This window comes from Diplotaxodon limnothrissa, linkage group LG7 (genome assembly GCF_057381915.1).
Source record: "Diplotaxodon limnothrissa isolate DT_005_m linkage group LG7, D_limnothrissa_male_GT1.1, whole genome shotgun sequence".
NCBI lineage: Eukaryota > Metazoa > Chordata > Actinopteri > Cichliformes > Cichlidae > Diplotaxodon > Diplotaxodon limnothrissa.
Window position 1 is genome coordinate 70,976,872 of NC_140602.1, and position 21,892 is coordinate 70,998,763.

General features: G+C 44.1%; 1 protein-coding gene across 1 annotated transcript in view; it reads right to left on the minus strand.

Annotated features, from left to right (window-relative positions):
• LOC146629797 (sodium channel protein type 4 subunit alpha B-like) overlaps positions 1-20,664 on the minus strand; it is a 58,682-nt gene extending 38,018 nt beyond the window's left edge. Inside the window, exons 1-20 of the mRNA XM_085357151.1 lie at positions 20,526-20,664; positions 18,360-18,534; positions 18,123-18,260; positions 17,914-18,024; positions 17,739-17,818; positions 15,007-15,135; positions 13,323-13,408; positions 13,016-13,216; positions 12,106-12,169; positions 11,891-12,032; positions 11,599-11,802; positions 6,288-6,384; positions 5,885-6,114; positions 5,169-5,240; positions 5,008-5,083; positions 4,581-4,954; positions 4,326-4,491; positions 3,226-3,398; positions 2,277-2,340; positions 1,290-1,444 (exon numbers count right to left, since the gene is read on the minus strand). Of these exons, the coding sequence (XP_085213277.1) occupies positions 1,290-1,444; positions 2,277-2,340; positions 3,226-3,398; positions 4,326-4,491; positions 4,581-4,954; positions 5,008-5,083; positions 5,169-5,240; positions 5,885-6,114; positions 6,288-6,384; positions 11,599-11,802; positions 11,891-12,032; positions 12,106-12,169; positions 13,016-13,216; positions 13,323-13,408; positions 15,007-15,135; positions 17,739-17,818; positions 17,914-18,024; positions 18,123-18,260; positions 18,360-18,534; positions 20,526-20,614 (2,826 nt within the window). The 5' untranslated portion in view covers positions 20,615-20,664. The remainder of the gene's footprint in view (positions 1-1,289; positions 1,445-2,276; positions 2,341-3,225; positions 3,399-4,325; positions 4,492-4,580; positions 4,955-5,007; positions 5,084-5,168; positions 5,241-5,884; positions 6,115-6,287; positions 6,385-11,598; positions 11,803-11,890; positions 12,033-12,105; positions 12,170-13,015; positions 13,217-13,322; positions 13,409-15,006; positions 15,136-17,738; positions 17,819-17,913; positions 18,025-18,122; positions 18,261-18,359; positions 18,535-20,525) is intronic.
• Between the last annotated feature and the right edge of the window lie 1,228 nt (positions 20,665-21,892).

The window sequence follows — 21,892 nt, forward strand, 5'->3', positions numbered from 1 at the left end:
GCCTGTTTACTCACAACAAGCAGCATATGAGACGATCTAAGGACAACCACTGTCATTCTAGCAGTGTGACCTTCTGGTTTAACAGACGACCTGCTGTCCTGTTTGTTCTTCATGAGCTCTTCTTTTCTGTCTGTGTTTTTTCCCACCACCCTCCGACACATCCAGGAGATGGCTGCTCCTCCCTGATTCTGGTTCAGATGGAGGTCTCTTTCTGTTAAAAAAGGGATTCTTCCTTCCCACTGTCACCAAGGGCTGCTCTTGTCATCTGATTGTTGTGATCCTCTCTCTAATATTGTAGACTGTGATCATCTGCAACTCTGGCGCCTTAGTGAGGGGATGTTTTGTGTCTTTCAGAGCAGCACCTCTGCAATAATAAGACATAACTTTTCTACCCATGAACAGGAAACCACCCCAACAGCTCCAAAACCCAAAAAGGTTGATTCAGTTCATCTGAACGTTTTCAGTGGGAGAAACGTTTCATCATCATCAGGTGACTTCTTCAGTCTCAGCTGACTGCAGGTTTCCAACCTTATAAACAGTAGATTGCACAAGCAGATGACACAACACAGAAGAGCCACCTCGTCAGGCCAGGACTCTGCAGTCTATTCACACCTACAGGCCAGTGGACACTCTTTCAATGATGAGGATGTAACATCCTGGACAGGGAGGAACGCTGGTTTGAAGGCGGAGTCAAGGAGGCCATTTACGTGAAAAGGGAAGGACCATCTCTGAATGGAGGAGGGGCCTAAGGGTACATCTGTCACCATCTTACAATGCTGTGATTGCAGCCATTCCCCAACTCTCTGTGAATGGGACTCATGGTAATTGATCAATCGTCTTTGATCAAATGGTCAAAAGAATTTGCATATTAACGATGAAGGAACTGACCTCCCAGCCCATTGTTCCTTCAGTGGTGCTAGTTTCAGTCAGTGTGCAAATGTCCTGTTTATATGGTTGGAGACCTGCAGTCAGCTGAGACTGAAGACGTCCCCTGATGATGAAAGTTTCTCCTGAAAACGTTACGACCAGGTGTACAGATTCAACCTTTGGGATTTACTTACCTGGATGATTGAGCATGCATCAAGACACTGATCCAAAAGTGATTTCAAAGACCAAATCAACTGTCTGTGGGTTCATGCAGGTCGCTATCAGTGCCATATGTTTAGCTTAGTGGTTTCAGTGTGGAGTTAAGCCAGGAAGATAAAACATGTCCAAGTGAGTCCAGGGTTTGAATGTGACATGAATTCATGATGTATATTGTCAAATATGTATTGACAATGTCTGTTTACCAGAGCTGCACAGCTCAGCAGGATGATGAAGACGATGAAGCCCTCAAAGAATTTGTGTTGCACGATGCAGAGGCAGGCTCTCCTGAAGTTAGACCAGACCCTGCCGGTACCCTGGGATGTGTCTATTTCCAGGAACGGACAGCAGATGTAACAGCCTGAAACACATCAGAGGCGTTGCTGACTGATTGGCTTCTGTTCTCTTGATGTAACGGAAACAGCTGCAGTGAAGGAACTTTGATATCATCTCTGTATGTCACAGTTTGTTGAACTTTTAAATTGGGTCTACATCATCCATCAAACGGAGGCACTGAAAACTAAATCATGCACAGAAGAACCAAAAGCTGCAGTTCCTCTTGCAGAGGCTCCAGCAGTGAGCCGGTCCCCATAGATTTAACATGTCCCTATGTTAAAACTTTACAGCACAAATAAACATGTTTACAGCCTGAGACCAAATCCATATCCATAATTTCCCCCTTTCATGACAACTGTAAGAGAGTGAGAGAAGGTTTGTATTGAGCCTTAAAGTTGGCATTATTAGGGGCGTGGCCTCTTTGACTAACAGGTGGATGGTGACACAGGCGGGTGTAGCTGCTAGCTGTCTGCCAATTGCAGTCCCTGAACTGGACCTCTGGACCGTGTTTGTGCTGTTGGAGTCTTTTGGATCATTTTTATTACAATCATCTGACCAATAATATGGCTGCTGTGAGGTTGACTGGACCAACAGACATTCAAGAAGTCTGAGGTCCAGTTTCAGGGACTGAAACTTGAGGATTTTATTTGGATGTTACTGAACACTAATTAGCAGGTATCCGAGTCTGTGTGATCCAAATATGGTGAAACATGAACACGTTTACCAAAGCTCAGCATTTACGTAATTACTCTCACTGCCAGAAGAGGGAGACAAAGGTTTGTCACTGCAGGTTTAAACTATTTTACATATAATAATTTGATATAACAGTGTGTGTGTGTGTGTGTGTGTGCTCATACTGTTGCAGCAGCAGTCCTCAGGTTCTGGATGAGTTTCATCTTTACGTTTCTGCATGACGTCACACTGCAGACACAGAAGTTCACAAACATAAATAAACTTTAATGTCCTAGTTACTTTAAAATACTGTCACCGGACTAAGTGTTCACACTCTGAAAGCTCACGCGGTTTATGTCTCGGGTCTTTACTGTGTCTGTGAATTCAGGATGGCTGATTTCAGTCCTGTAAAAGTCTGATGATCACCTTCTTTAAACTGTTGCAGTGATTTTAACATCAGCAGCTGCTGATGAATTTCAAACTAAAACCTGAACTTTACACGGTCCAGTTGTCTGCTTTAAACCTGTGTGCTGTGGATGTGTGTGTGAAAGCATCTCATCGCTGTGTTTCACTCAATTCATCATAAAGACAACTGCAGTTATGCTGAAGCTCTGATGATGCTGCGGTCACATCGAGGGTGGAGAGATGTTCTTCATGCACAGTGATCACAGTGAGGAAAATAGTACTGTGTAATAATAAATAATAATAATGGATTGGATTTATATAGCGCTTTTCAAGGCACCCAAAGCGCTTTACAATACCACTATTCATTCACTCTCACATTCACACACTGGTGGAGGCAGCTACAGGTGTAGCCACAGCTGTCCTGGGGCAGACTGACAGAAGCGAGGCTGCCATATCGCGCCATCGGCCCCTCTGGCCAACACCAGTAGGTAAGTAGGGTAAAGTGTCTTGCCCAAGGACACAACGACCAGGACAGAGAGCCCAGGGATCGAACCGGCGACCTTCCGGTTACAGATGCGATTCCCAACCCCCTGAGCCACGGTCGCCCCGTGGCGACACAAACATGTTTATCTGCTGTTCATACTCGAGGCCGAAGCTGCGTCACACATCAGTATTTACTTTTAACATGAAATTCTGCTCTAGGATCAAAAATAGTAGAATCTGCTTTACATGCTGCGTCTCCTTTTCTTCTGCATTTTCAGGCGTCCTAAACTCGATCTCAGCCACAGCGACGGGGGCCTCCCAGGCGGCCATGTTTGTGTGGTTATCATCGAGGGTCAGCTGATCTGAGCTCACAGAGCTTAAGGCCAGATATTCCTCCTTGTTGTCTTTTTCAGTGTCACCTGCAAATGAGGAAAACATGAAAATATTTTCAAATTAAAAGCTCTAAATCTAAAACTTAAAAAAGACAGAAATCCAAATACGATCCACAGAAAAAAAATAAACCACTAACAACAGAGTATGTGTGAGGATGACCTGAAACATGAAGGCAACACTGCCTCAAACCTGCAGTCTCTCTAATGTCCAGCAGGTGGCGACTCCTCTGGTTGTAACCTGAACATTTGCAAGTATATGAGAAAATGAGCTTCGTGTTCACCTCATCACTCAGCTCACTGATGAATTTATGGTCTCAGTCACTAGTTTGAAGTCTTGTTGAGGAGAAGGAAGGACGGGAAGATTTAAGTCGAGACTACAATCCACTTTACATTTTACTACCAATGAGTAGTGAGCAGAGTCCCTCACTGTCGAAGTCAGATCCAGTTTGTAAACATCCAGTTTCAGGCTTCAAGACAGGACTTCACTAAGTCTTAGTCTTAAGTGTATATTTATTTTTCTACTCCTTTTATATCCATTTATTAGGGTTTTTTGCACTGATGTAACTCGTCGTCTTGTCTTTATATGCTGCACTGGCTGTAGCAGTCAGTGCGCCCCAGGGCAGCTGTGGCTACAATGTAGCTTGCCATCACCAGTGTGTGAATGGGCGGATGACTGAATGCAGTGTAAAGTGCTTTTGGTCCATAGGGGACCAAGTAATGCGCTATACAAATACAGGCCATTTACCATTTGCCATTTAGCGGAGATGACAATAAAGTTTGACTTTGACTAATATGTTACCTCGTTGTGGGTGTGCCAGTGTTATATCTACATTCCATGTTAATAATGCAGACCCCCAAAACAGCAATAAAGTAATGGCACAAAACAAGCTCCTTGGATTACTGTGACCTGGATAACTGAGAACCTACAAAGACAAATATACAAACAAAAACCACCTTTGTGATCTTGGTCAGCGTAGTTCTTCCCCCACAAAGTCCAGATTCTCTTGGGGATCCAGGTTCTGGTCTGTTTCATGGTACTCTGCAGAATGTTTGTTGTTTTGTCTTCTGAATCCACCAGCTGAACATTGATGAACAATAAATTCAGGAACAGATGTAGGATCTGCAAACAGACCAGGAACTCATTCAAAAACTCTGATTGGACTAAGGTGGACTGGGTCATTCTAGGTTGTTAAGTGTAAAGAGACTCACCAGCAGCTTTCCAACAATCAGGACAATCATGAAGAAGGTCACACACATGCCATCATTCGAGACCTCCATGCAATCCCATAAAGACTCTAAACACAGTCCACACAAGACCCTGAAGACAAGCATGAAGGTGTGGAAAAAGTCTTCCATATGCCAACGAGGAAGCTGGCGGTCATGAGAAATGCGACAGACGTTAGCTTTGTAGTCCGACTGGAACAGCTGCACGCCCGCCACAGAGAACATGAAGACCGTGATGAAGAGAACCAGAGTCAGGTTCCCCACTGAGGCCCAGACGATCTTCAAAAACATGTGGAGCATCGGCCACCAACGGGCCAGCCGAAACACTCGAAACTGGACAAACAGAAAGATACGTGAGAACAGATGATGATGATGACAGTGATGGTGATGTTATACTAACCGGAAGAAAACTGTGCAGCAACGTCAGCCAGTCCCAGCTGCACCAGAGAAATGATGACGAGGATAAAGTCGAAGATATGCCAGCGCACCTGTAACCACGACAACAAACAATCACAAATGTTTCTTTGAAAATGGCAGATCGCTGAACTGTTGAGAAGAAACTACAAATCTGACCTGGAAATATCCATGCAGGCCCAGTGCGACAAGTTTGATGATCATCTCAGCTGCAAAGATCACACGGAAGACCTGCACAGTTCAAAGGGGTCAGAGGTCACAGGATAGAAGCATGTTTTGCATCCAATTCATCCAACCATCGGCAGACAGGCGAACGAAAAACCTCGAACACACCGAGTCCCGTGCAGAAGTAGAAGTTCCAACAAAACAATAATTTTCCTGTGAAATGTCACCCATGTAAAGGTAGATCACTCTGACCAGGCATCACTGTTACTGCAAAGACTCACGGTGTAAATAAACCTCAGTAAAGCTCCCTCTGAATCCCAGCTGATCCTTACTTTTCTCGAGACTTGCCAGAGGTTTATACTGTACCCCCGTTACATTTTTACCTCACTGTGCTGCTTTTCCTCTCAGTTATGCAGGTCGTTTACAGGTTTGTACCGTTGGTTTGTTACCATTTGTGATGTAATTGCTCTGAGTGGACATTTTAAACCACTCTTGCTAGGTGGCTGAAGAACCCGCTAAAAGCATTCATCACTAAATTGGTCATGGAGGCACATCGAAGAAGAACATATGGTCCCTCCGACTGATCAAGTCTACACCAAACTAAGGGAGCAGAATGGAAAAGTCCTGATTTTAGCCTGCAGTGAAGAAGCTGCCATTAAATTAACCAAGTAGGAGATAACAGGGTCTGCAGACACTTCTTCAACACTCACCAGCTCAGCGATGACCAGGGTCTCCATGAACTCCTCCATCATAGGGTAATGTTCCATGGCTGTGAAGATGGTGCTAACAATGATGCAGATGATGATGACCAGGTCAAAGAAAGGGTTCGTGATAAAGGTGTGAAACTGCTGTTTGAGCCATCGCCAGCAGCCACAACAGTCCCCCTTCAGGAAGGCGTCAGTGCAGGTGCAGCACAAAGGCCGGTGGTGCTCCTCTGCCTCTGCAACACAAAGCTACTCTGTGAGGCCACAAACTGTGTCAGCATTAAGTTGTCTACAGAGCCTCAGCTCTTCGTGTTTGTGTACCTGTGACTGCTCTCAGTAACGGAGCGTGTTGTCCTGTCCCAATGAAAGAAGGTGGAGGTTAAAGAGGTGGAGGTAAATATCTGTTTACCTTCAACGTATTCTTGCTTAGTAGCTCGTATACCAGCTGATTTCTTCTTCTGCAGTGAGTCCTGTTGCTCTGGAGTCTCTGCCCTGCTGGAAGCCTGCTGTCCATAACAAAACACCCAAACTCAGTTATGCTAAATGACGATTTCAGCAGAGCCATCCCACAGTACTCTGAACAGTTTCCAAACAGGGTTATTTTGTCTCAGAAAGGTCACGGCTGACACAATAAGTTGAGAAGAAGCTGGTGAAAGGTTTTTGGAACAGCTGGATTTTAAATGCTGCCGACAGGTCTGCAGGATTGGTCACATGCTAGACACAGAAGGATATTTAGATGAAGAATAGGACGTGTTTGATATATGAACAGAACTAAAGCCCGATAATAGACCTACTCGTGTTATTCCAGTATATTTTGTACAGGTGTGGAATGTTTTAGCAACACTGGCAACACCTGGGCCTAGTGTGCCAGTGCTCCAAGCTGTCAGAGCTCAGCTGTTGGTGTGGCTCTCCTCCTAGAGACACACACCTTATGGTTATTTTATATTGTTTCTATTGTGTTGTTTACATATTGTTGTGATTTACATTGCTGTGATTGAGAGTCGTCATCTACCCGAACCAAATTCCTCGTATGTGTCTGCGCATATACACGGCCAATAAAGGCGACTCTGATCTCCCTTTTGTCGTGGCCATGGAGCCCATCAACCTGCTCAATGAGGCCTGTAGAGTCTGAGGTGGGGCTGTTGGACCTCAGCCACAGTAACTGGGGTTTCTCTGTGGTTTCTCTGAGCATCAGTTCTTGCCGTGAATTTGCTGCAATGCCCAGTGTGGTATCATAATGAATCATTTGTTTATATATGCATAGTTGCAGTCTTACACGCCTCTCTGCAGCTTCTCTCCTCCTGCTACCCCCCCAAAAACCCATCTCCATAGAGACTGTGTCAGCTCCCAAACAGACAAAAAACAAACTAAAAACCAGCAACAAACAACTTAAACATAAACAATCACAAAGAAAGAACAATACAGTATCCACATCTGAACCAAAGAGTAAAACAGTGAAATGTGGATTATTAAATATTAGGTCTCTCTCCTCCAAGTCTCTGTTAGTACATGACTTAATAATTGATCAACAAATCGATTTACTCTGCCTTACAGAAACCTGGTTGCAGCAGGATGATTATGTTAGTTTAAATGAATCAACACCCCCGAGTCATTCTAACTACCAGAAATCTCGAAGCACAGGCCGAGGGGGAGGTGTGGCAGCAATTTTTCACACAAGCCTATTAATTAATGAAAGACCAAGACAGACTTTTAATTCATTTGAAAGCCTGATGCTTAGCCTCGTCCACCCCAGCTGTGAAACTCAGAAACCAGTCTGACTTGTTATCATCTATCGTCCACCTGGGCCTTACACAGAGTTTCTGTCTGATTTTTCAGACTTTATATCTAATTTAGTTCTGAGCTCAGATAAAATAATTATTGTGGGTGATTTTAACATCCATGTAGATGCTAAAAATGACAGCCTCAACATGGCATTTAATCTGTTATTAGACTCAATTGGTTTCTCTCAAAATGTAAAAGAACCCACCCACCACTTTAATCACACTCTAGATCTTGTTTTAACATATGGCATAGAAACTGAACATTTAACAGTGTTTCCTGAAAACCCTCTCCTGTCTGATCATTTCCTGATAACATTTACATTTACAATAATTGATTACACAGCGGTAAAGAGTAGACTTTATCAAAGTAGATGTCTTTCTGAAAGCGCTGTAACTAAGTTTAAGAATATAATCCACCCACTGTTATCACCTTCAATGCCCTGTACCAACACAGAGCAGAGCAGCTATCTGAACGCTACTCCAACAGAGGTCGATTATCTTGTTAATAATTTTACCTCCGCACTACGTACGACTCTGGATACTGTAGCTCCTGTGAAAACTAAGGTCTCTAATCAGAAGTACCTGACTCCGTGGTATAAGTCTCAAACACGTAGCCTAAAGCAGATGACTCGTAATCTGGAGAGGAAATGGCGTGTCATAAATTTAGAGGATCATCATTTAGCCTGGAGAAATAGTTTGCTGCTTTATAAGAAAGCCCTCCGCAAAGCCAGAACATCTTACTATTCATCACTGATTGAAGAAAATAAGAACAACCCCAGGTTTCTCTTCAGCTCTGTAGCCAGGCCGACAAACAGTCAGAGCTCTGTTGAGCCAACAATCCCTTTAACGTTAACTAGTAATGACTTCATGAACTTCTTCACAAATAAAATTTTTATCATTAGAGAAAAAATTACCAGTAATCATCCCACAGATGTAATATTATCTACAGCTACTCTTAGTACCATTGATGTTAAGTTAGACTCTTTTTCTCTAATTGATCTTTCTGAGTTAACTTCAATAATTACTTCCTCCAAACCTTCAACGTGTCTTTTAGACCCCATTCCTACAAAACTGCTCAAAGAAGTCCTGCCACTAATTAATTCTTCGATCTTAAATATGATCAACCTATCTCTAATGATCGGCTATGTACCACAGGCCTTCAAGCTAGCTGTAGTTAAACCTTTACTCAAAAAGCATCTCTAGACCCAGCAGTCTTAGCTAATTATAGGCCAATCTCCAACCTTCCTTTATATCAAACATCCTTGAAAGAGTAGTTGTCAAACAGCTAACAGATCATCTGCAGAGGAATGGTTTATTTGAAGAGTTTCAGTCAGGTTTCAGAGCTCATCACAGCACAGAAACAGCTTTAGTGAAGGTTACAAATGATCTTCTTATGGCCTCTGACAGTGGACTCATCTCTGTGCTTGTCCTGCTAGACCTCAGTGCAGCGTTCGATACTGTCGACCATAATATCCTATTAGAGCGATTAGAACATGCTGTAGGTATTACAGGTACTGCACTGCAGTGGTTTGTATCATATCTATCTAATAGACTCCAGTTTGTGCATGTAAATGGAGAGTCCTCTTCACACACTGAGGTTAATTATGGAGTTCCACAGGGTTCAGTGCTAGGACCAATTCTGTTTACATTATACATGCTTCCCTTAGGCAGCATCATTAGAAGACATAGCATACATTTACACTGCTATGCTGATGACACCCAGCTCTATCTGTCCATGAAGCCAGATAACACACACCAATGAGTTAAACTGCAGGAATGTCTTAAAGACATAAAGACCTGGATGGCTGCTAACTTCATGCTTCTTAATTCAGATCAAACTGAGGTTATTGTACTCGGCCCTGAAAAGCTTAGAAATATGGTATCTAACCAGATTCTTACTCTGGATGGCATTACCTTGGCCTCCAGTAACACTGAGGAACCTTGGAGTCATTTTTGACCAGGACATGTCCTTCAATGCACATATTAAACAAATATGTAAGACTGCGTTCTTCCATTTGTGCAACATCTCTAAAATTAGAAATATCCTGTCTCAGAGTGAGGCTGAAAAACTAGTTCATGCATTTATTACTTCCAGGCTGGACGACTGTAATTCATTATTATCAGGATGTCCAAAAAACTCACTGAAAAGCCTTCAGCTGATCCAAAATGCTGCAGCAAGAGTCCTGACAGGGACTAGAAAGAGAGAGCAGATTTCTCCTGTTTTGGCTTCCTGTTAAATCCAGAATTGAATTCAAAATCCTGCTCCTCACATACAAGGTCTTAAATAATCAGGCCCCATCTTATCTCAATGACCTTGTAGTACCATATCACCCTATTAGAGCACTTCGCTCTCGCTCTGCAGGCCTACTTGTTGTTCCTAGAGTATTTAAAAGTAGAATGGGAGGCAGAGCCTTCAGTTTTCAGGCCCCTCTTCTGTGGAACCAGCTTCCAGTTTGGATTCGGGAGACAGACACTATCTCTACTTTTAAGATTAGGCTTCAAACTTTCCTTTTTGCTAAAGCATATAGTTACGGCTGGACCAGGTGACCCTGAATCCTCCCTTAGTTATGCTGCAATAGATGTAGGCTGCCGGGGGATTCCCATGATGCATTGAGTTTTTCCTTTCCAGTCACCTTTCTCACTCACTATGTATTAACAGACCTCTCTGCATTGAATCATATCTGTTATTAACCTCTGTCTCTCTTCCACAGCATGTCTTTATCCTGTCTTCCTTCTCTCACCCCAACCGGTCGCAGCAGATGCCCCGCCCCTCCCTGAGCCTGGTTTTGCCGGAGGTTTCTTCCTGTTAAAAGGGAGTTTTTCCTTCCCACTGTTACCAAAGTGCTTGCTCATAGGGGGTCATATGATTGTTGGGTTTTTTTCTCTGTATTTATGAAGCGCCTTGAGGCGACTTATGTTGTGATTTGGCGCTATATAAATAAAATTGAATTGAATTGAATTAACAGTTATTATCAGTACAGGCGTCTTAAGTTCATGTTTATTTTTCTGGAGAAGCGCACAGAGTAGGTTGATTGTTGAGATAGGGCATTGTGTGTTGCTATACTGGCGAGGCCAGGAAAGGTGGTTGTTAGGCTGAAATTGTTAAATGTTGCCATTATTGTACTTAAGTTTGTAAGCCTGGCCTTAAACTGTGTGCTCAGAGACATCCTTCTGTTTCTGTTGCCCTCCCCAGCCTGTTGAATGGTGAGGGGGGCTATAGCGTAACTGTAGGCACATCCTCAGCAGGAAGTCACACAAACGTACCCCCATCCACACACACTCACTCACGTGCACATGCGGACACACATACACACAGTGTTTTAACCTTTTGTGACCATAGGGTTTTTTACAATGGGTGTTTGTGTAAACTGTGTGTCACACAAAAAAAGTCTGCAAGCGGGGGCTGGTTCTTTGGAGTAATCTGAGCTCGAGCGCAGAAGGTTTGCTCCGAGATCCTCCCCTTGCTGTAGCATGTGAAAACCGATCGATTGCTGTTCTGTATTTCTTCACGGGAATCAGTCTGAACCAGCGGGCCTGCTGTAGCGCAGACCCAACAGCGGTATTGAGTCTGTTCCAGAAGTCGAGATAAATGTAAGAATTCAGAAGAAGAGAGGGCTGTAAGTTAGGTAGACGTAAAAAAAGTTGCACCTGTAACATGTGACACAAGGTTCAGCAAATAAGAAGCAACTTTATTCCCGTGTGTGGATCATTGATTCCTTCTTTTGTTTTTTTGAAGGTGCAGCACCCAGTCCTGGAGAGAAGGTGGTATTGTGTTAGCACACACCTGGATGCTCCACAGCAAACTGACAAAATCTGCTGTTAAAGAGGTGCACACACTTACTGATGACCAACCAATGAACTAAATCTGATTAGACTTGATTAGTATTTGGCTGCTCATTGCCCTCCTAATTCCTGTGGAAGCAATGAGTCCTTACTGACCTCCTCCTCCTCTCTCCTCTTCAGCACCTCCACAATCCGTCCGAACTCTTCTTCTCTTTGTATGGCCTCGGCATCTCGAGTCTCTTCTTGCTCCGCTCGTGTCATGACAACCACCGCCAAAATGAGACTGAGCAGGAAGAAACAACCCGGGAAGAAGACGAACAGAAAGACGATCAGATAGGATTTTCCTGCAGCTCGCAACGTCTGTGGAGGGACAGACAGGTGAGAGAAACGGATGAGACAACCGGAGTACTGGGAGGAGCCTGCATGTGGTCATCAGTGAGTTACTGACCAACTGCATCAGGCCTTCCCAGAAGTCGTGCATCATGAGTCTGAAAAGTGACATCAGAGACCAGAAAAACGAGTCGTAGCTGGTGTATCCGAAGTTTGGGTTACTTCCTGCTTTCACACAGTTGAAACCATCTGGACACCACCTGAACACATAAAAAACAGTTTGTTTTTATTGTTGTTGCTGTCAGTGAATGTAAGAGACTCATGTTTACTTACTCGGTGTCTGACCGGTTTCCACACACCAGAGGATCAGGATGTCCAGGAATGTAGTAATAGTTTTCTAGAAGGCAGACAGACATCCAAACCGTACAAACAGATCATGTTTCACCTTTCTAATTTAAGGGCAGGGGTGGCAACGATGACAGGTGCTGAAGTCTGCACTACAAAGCCAGCTGAACATTTCTAAACTTTCTAATACCAGGATCAATTCTCGCAGAGCCCCAGGTCCTGATAACATCCCTGGACGAGCACTGAGGGACTGTGCTGCAGAGCTGTCTTCACGGACATGTTTAATACATCACTGAGCCAGGAAATACTCTCAATGACAGATTAAAGGTCACATTTACTCCGCAATTTTCAGCATCTACATTATTGTGGGTGATTTTAAAATCTGATAACAACAAATAAAACTGTTTTTGGACTTTTTGTTTTTGGACCTGAAGACTTTTCCTCAGAGGTTCACCTGATCGTGGGGCGATCGTGGCTCAAGAGTTGGGAGTTCGCCTTGTAATCGGAAGGTTGCCGGTTCGAGTCCCGGCTTGGACAGTCTTGGTCGTTGTGTCCTTGGGCAAGACACTTCACCCGTTGCCTACTGGTGGTGGTCAGAGGGCCCGGTGGCGCCAGTGTCCGGCAGCCTCGCCTCTGTCAGTGCGCCCCAGGGTGGCTGTGGCTACAATGTAGCTGCCATCACCAGTGTGTGAATGGGTGGATGACTGGATGCGTAAAGCGCTTTGGGGTCCTTAGGGACTAGTAAAGCGCTATATAAATACAGGCCATTTACCATTTATCTCACATGAGATCTCTTTCCACTGCTTTCATTGTAATGTTGGAAGAAGACCTGCGAGTCAGCCATCTAACTGTCTTAAAAGGCTAACCGGCCAATCAGGATGTGGTACGACCATCATACCTGGAGAGGTGGTGTGGTTGTGGAAATCGAACTCTGTCGTGTTTGTGTTCATCGACCAGATGACACATTTGTTCTTCAGGGTTCCCGTGAAGAGCTGTAAACCAATCATAGCCAAGATGCTCAGGCAGAACAACGTCAGGATGATGACACAATCAAGCCTCTTCACCGATTGGACAAGAGCTTCGACTGTCTTCTTCAGACCTGTGAAGACAGCCCCACGCTGTGAATACAAGTCACATGCACATGCACACACACGCACACACGCATGTGCATGCACACACGCACACACACAGACACACACACACACCTCGGCTGCATGTGAAGATCTTCAGCAGCAGAGAAATCGTCATCAGCACAGCAAACTTCCCCAAATCTACGAACTGTGACACCAATCTGAGACACAGAGTCATCATCACCACCTTCATCATCATCATTATGAAGCAGTGATTAAAGCAGCTGTAAAACATAAAGACACATTTACAGCCGAGCAGGAAAAAGCCAAAGTGTGTCGAGCAGAACATACAGAAGCAAAGCCGGTGATGAGGACGTGACAGTTAGTGTCCTAATATAAATCTAAAACCTTTATCAGTGACAAAGGTAGAGGAGACGTACACAGGAAAGCAGAGCAGCACAGCGAGCGTTCAGCTACAGGAGGTTAGCTTGTTACCAAGCCTTAAGAAACATCAAGAGTCTCTGTGTGGTCAGTTTGCTGGGACAGTGTTTGATGTCATCCTGGATTCAAACACTGAAAGAGTCCCAGACCTAAACAAGGAGTTTCAGTGCCTGAACCAAGGAACAACTAAACTCGAAATATAAGGGTAATAACAAAGAAACGGCCCCGGGGCAGACCCAGGACATCGTGAAGAGATCTCGGCTTTTCTGCTTAGGCTGCTGTCCCTGCAACCCAGCTTCAGATAAGCAGAAGAAAACTAGATGGATGGATGTGGTGGTGAAAGCAGCAAAAAGATAATTTTCATCTTTGCAGCTGGAAAAAGCCCACCTTATTTGCACGGACATGGATCTATGGATATGAGACCACACTGACAAGAACTGTGTTGGTGTAACTGTAAAGGTCACGTCCAGCATTGAGTGGATTCAATCGGTGGATCACATTTCTTGAGTATTTTCTGAGCTGCAGTGAGCCTTGTTATTCAGGACTGAGAGGCTCTTATTGTGAAGGCTCTTTTATACTGTTTCCTGTTTTTTGGATCACGTTAATCTGTAACCAACATTAACCCCCTAAGATCCGAACTCTTCCTCGGCATGCATTTTTAATTTCTCTTTGATATTTGGGCATTTTGGGACCTGATGAATGTAAAAATAAAGAATTACCAGATTATTTTTTTTTACCTAATTTTTGTTTCTAAGAAAAATGAAAGCCACATATGAGGATATTTGTTTAAAATTTCAATAGAACAGTAGGAGTATAATGTCCTCGTGAGTGGATATCAGGCCGTTGTAGAGCGAAATTGAGTATTTCGGTCTAAATAACCCAAAATGTGATGTCCACACGTGGACGCCAGGTCCTAGGAGGTTAAAGAAGTGATCAAAGAGGAGCTCTTCCATTAACAAACTCACAGTATAAGCAGTCCTAATTGTACCTCATCAATGAGCTTGGAGAGACACCTTCAGCAGCAACAGCTTGATGTGATCATTTTCTGTATGACTAATCAGTCTGGCTCGATTAGGAGCACCTGGCTGCTGCTTACCCTCTTAACTCCCATGAAGGCAATAAGGCTGGACTTGTTTTTTTCTCAGGATCGTCCTGTGAAAACTTTCTTTTCCAATAACTGTACGTGTCGGAGAATCACGGCAGAGAAATAAGTCTCACCAACTTCATGTCAGCCGTTTTCCAATAAATCTAAAACAGATTACACTGAATTTTGTTTTTGCAACCTGAAGTTGCCCCCTGCTGGTCATTAGAAAGAATGCAGATTCATGGCTTTACATACAGTCTGTGTGAGAGTGTGAGGTGTGTTATTGAGCCTTACAGGGTGCTGATGATGATGATGTCCAGCCAGTTCCAGGGATCTCTGAGGAAGGTGAAGCGTCCCACACAGAAGCCTCTTGCCACGACTTTCACCAGAGCCTCAAACACGAAGATTGCCATGTACACGTACCTGTTCACATAAACGTGAGACAGAGAGCTTTCACACCAGAGAAGTCTGGGCTCGGGAGAGCCCGAATGCCCTGGAGGGACTTTCCCTGCCAGATACACGATGGACGGGTGGCAGACATGGAGGATCGTGTGCCTGGCAGGACTGTGGATCGAGGACGCTGAAGATATCTACCTATTCGGAACCATGAAAACAGGGTTCTTGCTGATCGGAGCTGGCTTGGCCCTGGCTTATCGGAGAATTAAGAAAGTGGAACCGGCTGTTCAAACCCCCCCAAGGCTGCCCGCTGGGATTGAAACAATGGGACGAGGCGCGACGTCTCAGAATGGGCTCACTGAGTGCAGCACGGTTAAGAGCTTGGAGAATCTTATGGCTGCCGTGAATACTCAGAATAAGACCTCTGAGCGAAAGTTGGATCACATCTTGGAGCAGCTCTCTGCTCCAAGATGACAAGACCACGGAGCGCAAGTTTGATAACATCATGGAGAAGCTCGCGGCTCTGCAACGGGAGATTGAGAGACCAGTGTCGGAGTGTTAAAGAACAGCTTTGAAATTCTCATGAGTTGTCCGCATAAAAGAAAAATCACCATCATAATGCAGCTGTCCCTTCGGCGCCAGCTGTGGGCTCAAGGCTGGAGCCGAACAACAACACCCTGATAACGACTGTGTTTAGTCTGTTCCTTCCCATTCCCTACAAGGCCACCTGGGTTGGCTGGAAGACTGTTTACTTAGCCTGGCAGGGCGAAGGACACTGTCTCATCTGAACTCTGGACACGCACACACATCCCCCCGCCCTTTCCAAACGGCTTCGATGCTTGCTCCCTCCTCGGGAACACAGCGGGTCTGAGACAGTAAAGTGCTTCCATTATACAGGGAGTGCAGAATTATTAGGCAAATGAGTATTTTGTCCACATCATCCTCTTCATGCATGTTGTCTTACCCCAAGCTTTATAGGCTCGAAAGCCTACTACCAATTAAGCATATTAGGTGATGTGCATCTCTGTAATGAGAAGGGGTGTGGTCTAATGACATCAACACCCTATATCAGGTGTGCATAATTATTAGGCAACGTCCTTTCCTTTGGCAAAATGGGTCAAAAGAAGGACTTGACAGGCTCAGAAAAGTCAAAAATAGTGAGATATCTTGCAGAGGGATGCAGCAGTCTCAAAATTGCAAAGCTTCTGAAGCGTGATCATCGAACAATCAAGCGTTTCATTCAAAATAGTCAACAGGGTCGCAAGAAGCGTGTGGAAAAACCAAGGCGCAAAATAACTGCCCATGAACAGAGAAAAGTCAAGCGTGCAGCTGCCAAGATGCCACTTGCCACCAGTTTGGCCATATTTCAGAGCTGCAACATCACTGGAGTGCCCAAAAGCACAAGGTGTGCAATAATCAGAGACATGGCCAAGGTAAGAAAGGCTGAAAGACGACCACCACTGAACAAGACACACAAGCTGAAACGTCAAGACTGGGCCAAGAAATATCTCAAGACTGGTTTTTCTAAGGTTTTATGGACTGATGAAATGAGAGTGAGTCTTGATGGGCCAGATGGATGGGCCCGTGGCTGGATTGGTAAAGGGCAGAGAGCTCCAGTCCCACTCAGACGCCAGCAAGGTGGAGGTGGAGTACTGGTTTGGGCTGGTATCATCAAATGTGAGATTTACAAGGAGGGAAAACAGTACACCTCTCTGAACAGTGTCTGGGAGGCTGTGGTTGCTGCTGCACGCAATGTTGATGGTGAACAGATCAAAACACTGACAGAATCCATGGATGGCAGGCTTTTGAGTGTTCTTGCAAAGAAAGGTGGCTATATTGGTCGCTGATTTGTTTTTGTTTGGTTTCTGAATGTCAGAAATGTATATTTGTGAATGTGGAGATGTTATATTGGTTTCACTGGTAAAAATAAATAATTGAAATGGGTATATATTTGTTTTTTGTTAAGTTGCCTAATAATTGTGCACAGTAATAGTCACCTGCACACACAGATATCCCCCTAAAATAGCTAAAACTAAAAACAAACTAAAAACTACTTCCAGAAACATTCAGCTTTGATATTAATGAGTTTTTTGGGTTCATTGAGAACATGGTTGTTGTTCAATAATAAAATTATTCCTCAAAAATACAACTTGCCTAATAATTCTGGACTCCCTGTACTGAAGAGGAGGCAAACACTTCCACCGCAGATCTCTCCTAAATGGACGAGTCACACAAAAGCTGTCTCGATGGACAAACGCCACAACAGGCCTTTTAAGCCGTCTCTTAATTGTCTGTATGACAAATCTGTTCACATATCAGAACATTCTGAGCATTTCCTGTCTCGACAACAGCGAGCAAAGTCAGTTTGACCTTTACAGACCTGTGTGTGCTGCTGCTGTCAGACTGAGGACAGACTGAGGACAGACTGGCTCTTTGTCTTTGAGCCTTAGCATGGATTTAGACTTTAAAACCATTCTCATGCTGTGACTCATCGATGCTGCCATCAACAGCCCTGTTCATCACTTAGTCGTGTTTTTCTGCTCCAGATGAAAGATCTGTGTGTGTGTGTGTGTGTGTGTGTGTGTGTGTGTGTGTGTGTGTGTGTGTGTGTGTGTGTGTGTGTATCTTACTTCACCACAGGAAATTTGAACTCCAGAACACCGAAGCCCAGGATCGCCAGTAGGATGAATATACTGAAGAAAGTGTGAGAGTTCAGGGAAAACTCAGCTCACCTGGTCCAGAGAGCTAAAACCTGACCACACAGAGGCTCCTGACACTATGACATCATAAAGGATATGGATGAAGAAGGGTCTTGATGGCGAGGGTCCTCAACGGGTTGAATGGACTCAGCAGGTAACAAGACGAGTCAGCACTAAACCTGTTAATGATGTTTCCTTTACTGAGAACCATGAAGGTCTGCAGAGAGACCGGTGAGGGACAGACATGTGAGAGACAGACAAGTAAGAGACAGACAAATGGGTGAGGGACAGACAGGTAAGAGACAGGTCAGAGACCTTGCGTGATTGGTAGAAGGGATCTAGATCCTCCAATGGGATGTTGAGAAGCTGAGGGGGCAGGTCCCCATAGATTAAGGGGAGTGACTTTCCAGTCTCCAGGTGAGCAGCTGGTTTGGGCAGGTTTTTCTGAGTTACCTAGGTTACACACAGGACCTTCCCGTCATGCCGTTGATCAGCGTTATCGAGTGCACTTATTAGTTATCAGTTACTGACAGCTGAAAGTTTGATCAGTACCCATTTATCCTTCCACGTCTTTCGCTCCTTTGCCCCAGTTACATGTTGCTGTTGGACTTCCTGTGAGGCCGTCGTGAAGTGTCTGAAGACCTCCGTACCCACAGGTGGCAGCAGAGACACCATGCTGTCATCCTGCAGTGCTGCCCGGATCTTGTTGTCACCTAGCAGCAGGGTTCTACGGGGAAAATAGGGGTGGCATTTTGATGTTTTGATCGGACCATCATGAGACAGGTTAGTTTCACTGTTTGAAACTAACCTGTCTCATGACAGTCCGATTATTTAGAAAACATTCATTAAGTCGTGAGCACTCTGGGATATAAGCCCGAGCTAAAGCACTAAACGGGTTTACTTTAGGGGGCGCCACAGACCGCACACGTTTAGAAATCAGTTAAATGTATTTGTGTGAAAATAATTTTGTCAGATTTAAGACACCAGAGATAGGCAAGTAATGCGTTACTGTAATCCAATTAGTTTTTTTTAAATTAACAAGTAATATAAGGGACTACTATTGCAAAAAAAGTAATTAGATTACTGTTACTTTCCCATAAGCACGCTGCGTTACTGTGCTACTAAACCGTGATTTTGTTTGTGAGAGTGTCTCATGAGAATGACATAAGCGTGTGCGACATTCTTGGTAACAGACGTGTGCAGATCAACAATGGATAATATGGAGCGATGGAGAAAGTAAGACCACGCAGCGTTTAAAGCGTGGAAGTAATCACATTACTTTCAGTTTAAATCCGTAAAAAGGGACACAAACATTAGCGTCTGCTGTACACTCTGCGTGGGAAGAAAACTCTTTTCTACAGCAAAAGATGAAACTTCAAATCTGAGCGAGCAGAGAGCACGCTGCCACGGGAATGTGACATTCACAGACAAACCGCCGGATCCCCCCATGACATGACCGCTGTGGGCAAACCTCCACCCGCCCCACTCCTGCTAAACAGGTGACAATAGATTTAGGAGCTGCTGAATCTTTGATTTTTCTGAGCCTGTCAAGTCCTTCTTTTGACCCATTTTGCCAAAGGAAAGGACGTTGCCTAATAATTATGCACACCTGATATAGGGTGTTGATGTCATTAGACCACACCCCTTCTCATTACAGAGATGCACATCACCTAATATGCTTAATTGGTAGTAGGCTTTCGAGCCTATACAGCTTGGAGTAAGACAACATGCATGAAGAGGATGATGTGGACAAAATACTCATTTGCCTAATAATTCTGCACTCCCTGTAAGTTACGTAAGGCTTCCTCTTCACACATTCAGGACTCTTGACGTGTAGTTGTACCTAGAGTGCGTAGCTGTACGTGTGTTTTTTATGTGCTCATTGAGGAAAACTTTGCAGAGATGTGAATGATAAAGAACAAAGGCTGTCTTCAATACAAACTCAATACAAATCCTTTCTGAAATGCTGTGCCGCCCACCTGATCCAGCCCTAACGATATGCTTTATCAAAAGGGAAGTTTTAAGCCTAATTGTAAAAGTAGAGAGGCCTGTCCCCTGCACACTTTGCCCCTCTTTCCTCTCCACTCTCAGATGCTAAAACTCTCAAATAAAGCAAAAAGTAAAAAAGAAGAAACCGTAAAAGAAACATATGAAGCATTAATTTTGATCCATATAACCATAAACCACCTACTTTATGTGCCAATAACACAGTTTTATTTGTGGTATTATTTTTCTTAGTATTTTCTTACTTTTTTTTGCTAAAGCAATGCTTCTAAAAAATATCCTCCATTGTCATAAATGGCCTGTATGTGTATAGCACTTTACTAGTCCCTAAGGACCCCAAAGCGCTTTACATATCCAGTCATCCACCCATTCACACACTGGTGATGGCAGCTACATTGTAGCCACAGCCACCCTGGGGCGCACTGACAGAGGCGAGGCTGCCGGACACTGGCGCCACCGGGCCCTCTGACCACCACCAGTAGGCAACGGGTGAAGTGTCTTGCGCAAGGACACAACGACCAAGACTGTCCAAGCCGGGGCTCGAACCGGCAACCTTCCGATTGCAAGGTGAACTCCCAACTCTGGAGCCACGATCGTAATAGTAATAGCATTTTAGGAGTGCAGTTCTACACAGAGGAAGGAGTGCAGGTTTGTGAACCAAAGTCTATCACTGTCCCACACGTTTCACTGAAAACCAGTTTAAATCAGACTTACAGCTGTGAAGGATTCAGCCTCAGCTGATTGGCTCTCCTCAGCAGCGCACCTCTCTCCTTCGTGCTGCTCCAGAAATCAAAAAAAGACATTTTTCTGTCTTCGGCGTCCCACCTCTCACTGATACAGCTCTGTCTGTCTCTCTGTCTGAATCTGTTTTCAGTGATCAGCTCTCTGCTCCAGCTGTTTGTCAATGGCTCCTCCCACATTAGTTACAAGACACACACAAAGGAACAGAATTGGGAACCGTGTTCTCCCAAAGAGACTCCCACATCCTGATTTCCTGGAAACAGTCTCTCTATCACACACAGAGACACAAACACAGGAATGAAGCTGTTGGTTGTTTTATAAGAACTCTGTTCATCTGTGGATAAAAACATCCACAGATGTTTTTATCATCTGTGGATAAAAACATCCACAGATGTTTTTATCATCTGTGAATAAAAACATCTGTGGATGTTTTTATTCACAGATGATAAAAACATCTGAAAACCCTGAAAACCCATCTGACTGACTAACTCTGCACACTTTCAGCTAGATTTCTTTTTTTTAACTCATTTTTGGCTTCACATTCCTCATCACCTACTTATTATTGCTTAGGTTAATAAGTATGTTTAGGTCGTGTTTCATCCTAAACATCAAACTTTGTCTTCATCAAACAGCTGCTGGCAATTTCCACGATTTCCATAATAAATAGAGTGAATTTGACAAAATTATAAAAAAAAAGTTCACTGCATACTTTCCTATTGTGATATCCACAGGGAAAAAAAAACAACTATGTAATTTTTGGAGAAACTGTGGTGGGATAGAATAGTGTGAAGTTAACACACTTAAAGCTTGAAGTAATTAGTGAATTGGAAGTGCTCTTGTGGCGATTGAGCAAAACAAGTGATTACTCTAGGAAGAAAATTCAAAATAATTTAATAATGTGGTAAGATTTAAATCTGTCTTTCTCTTGTCACGGTAACTTCCTGAGATATGACTCAGTATGCAAATTAGCTGAAATGAGTGGTGAGAAAGAAGCTTCCTGTGTGGAAACAGAGCAGTGACTGAGGAGGATTACTTGGTGAAATATATAATGTAGGTGAAATTAAGCCCCGTGTTTGCCTTTGCTCTCTGTTGCGTCGTACCCTCAACATGCTGTGTGTTTGTCCAGTTTTCCTGCACCTCGGTTCAAAGTCTTGTTTTGTTTTTGCTTTGCTTTTGTGAGTTTTGCCAGCAATAAAGCTGTTTTGAGTTCCAGTCCCGCTCTTTCCTGCCTGCCTGCCACACAGCCAACAATGCCAGTTTCTGGTAGTTGCAGCTCTGAGTGTTTGTTTCTTAATGGTATGAAAAAGATGTCGTCGGAGTGTAAACCAACTGGTCCCAGC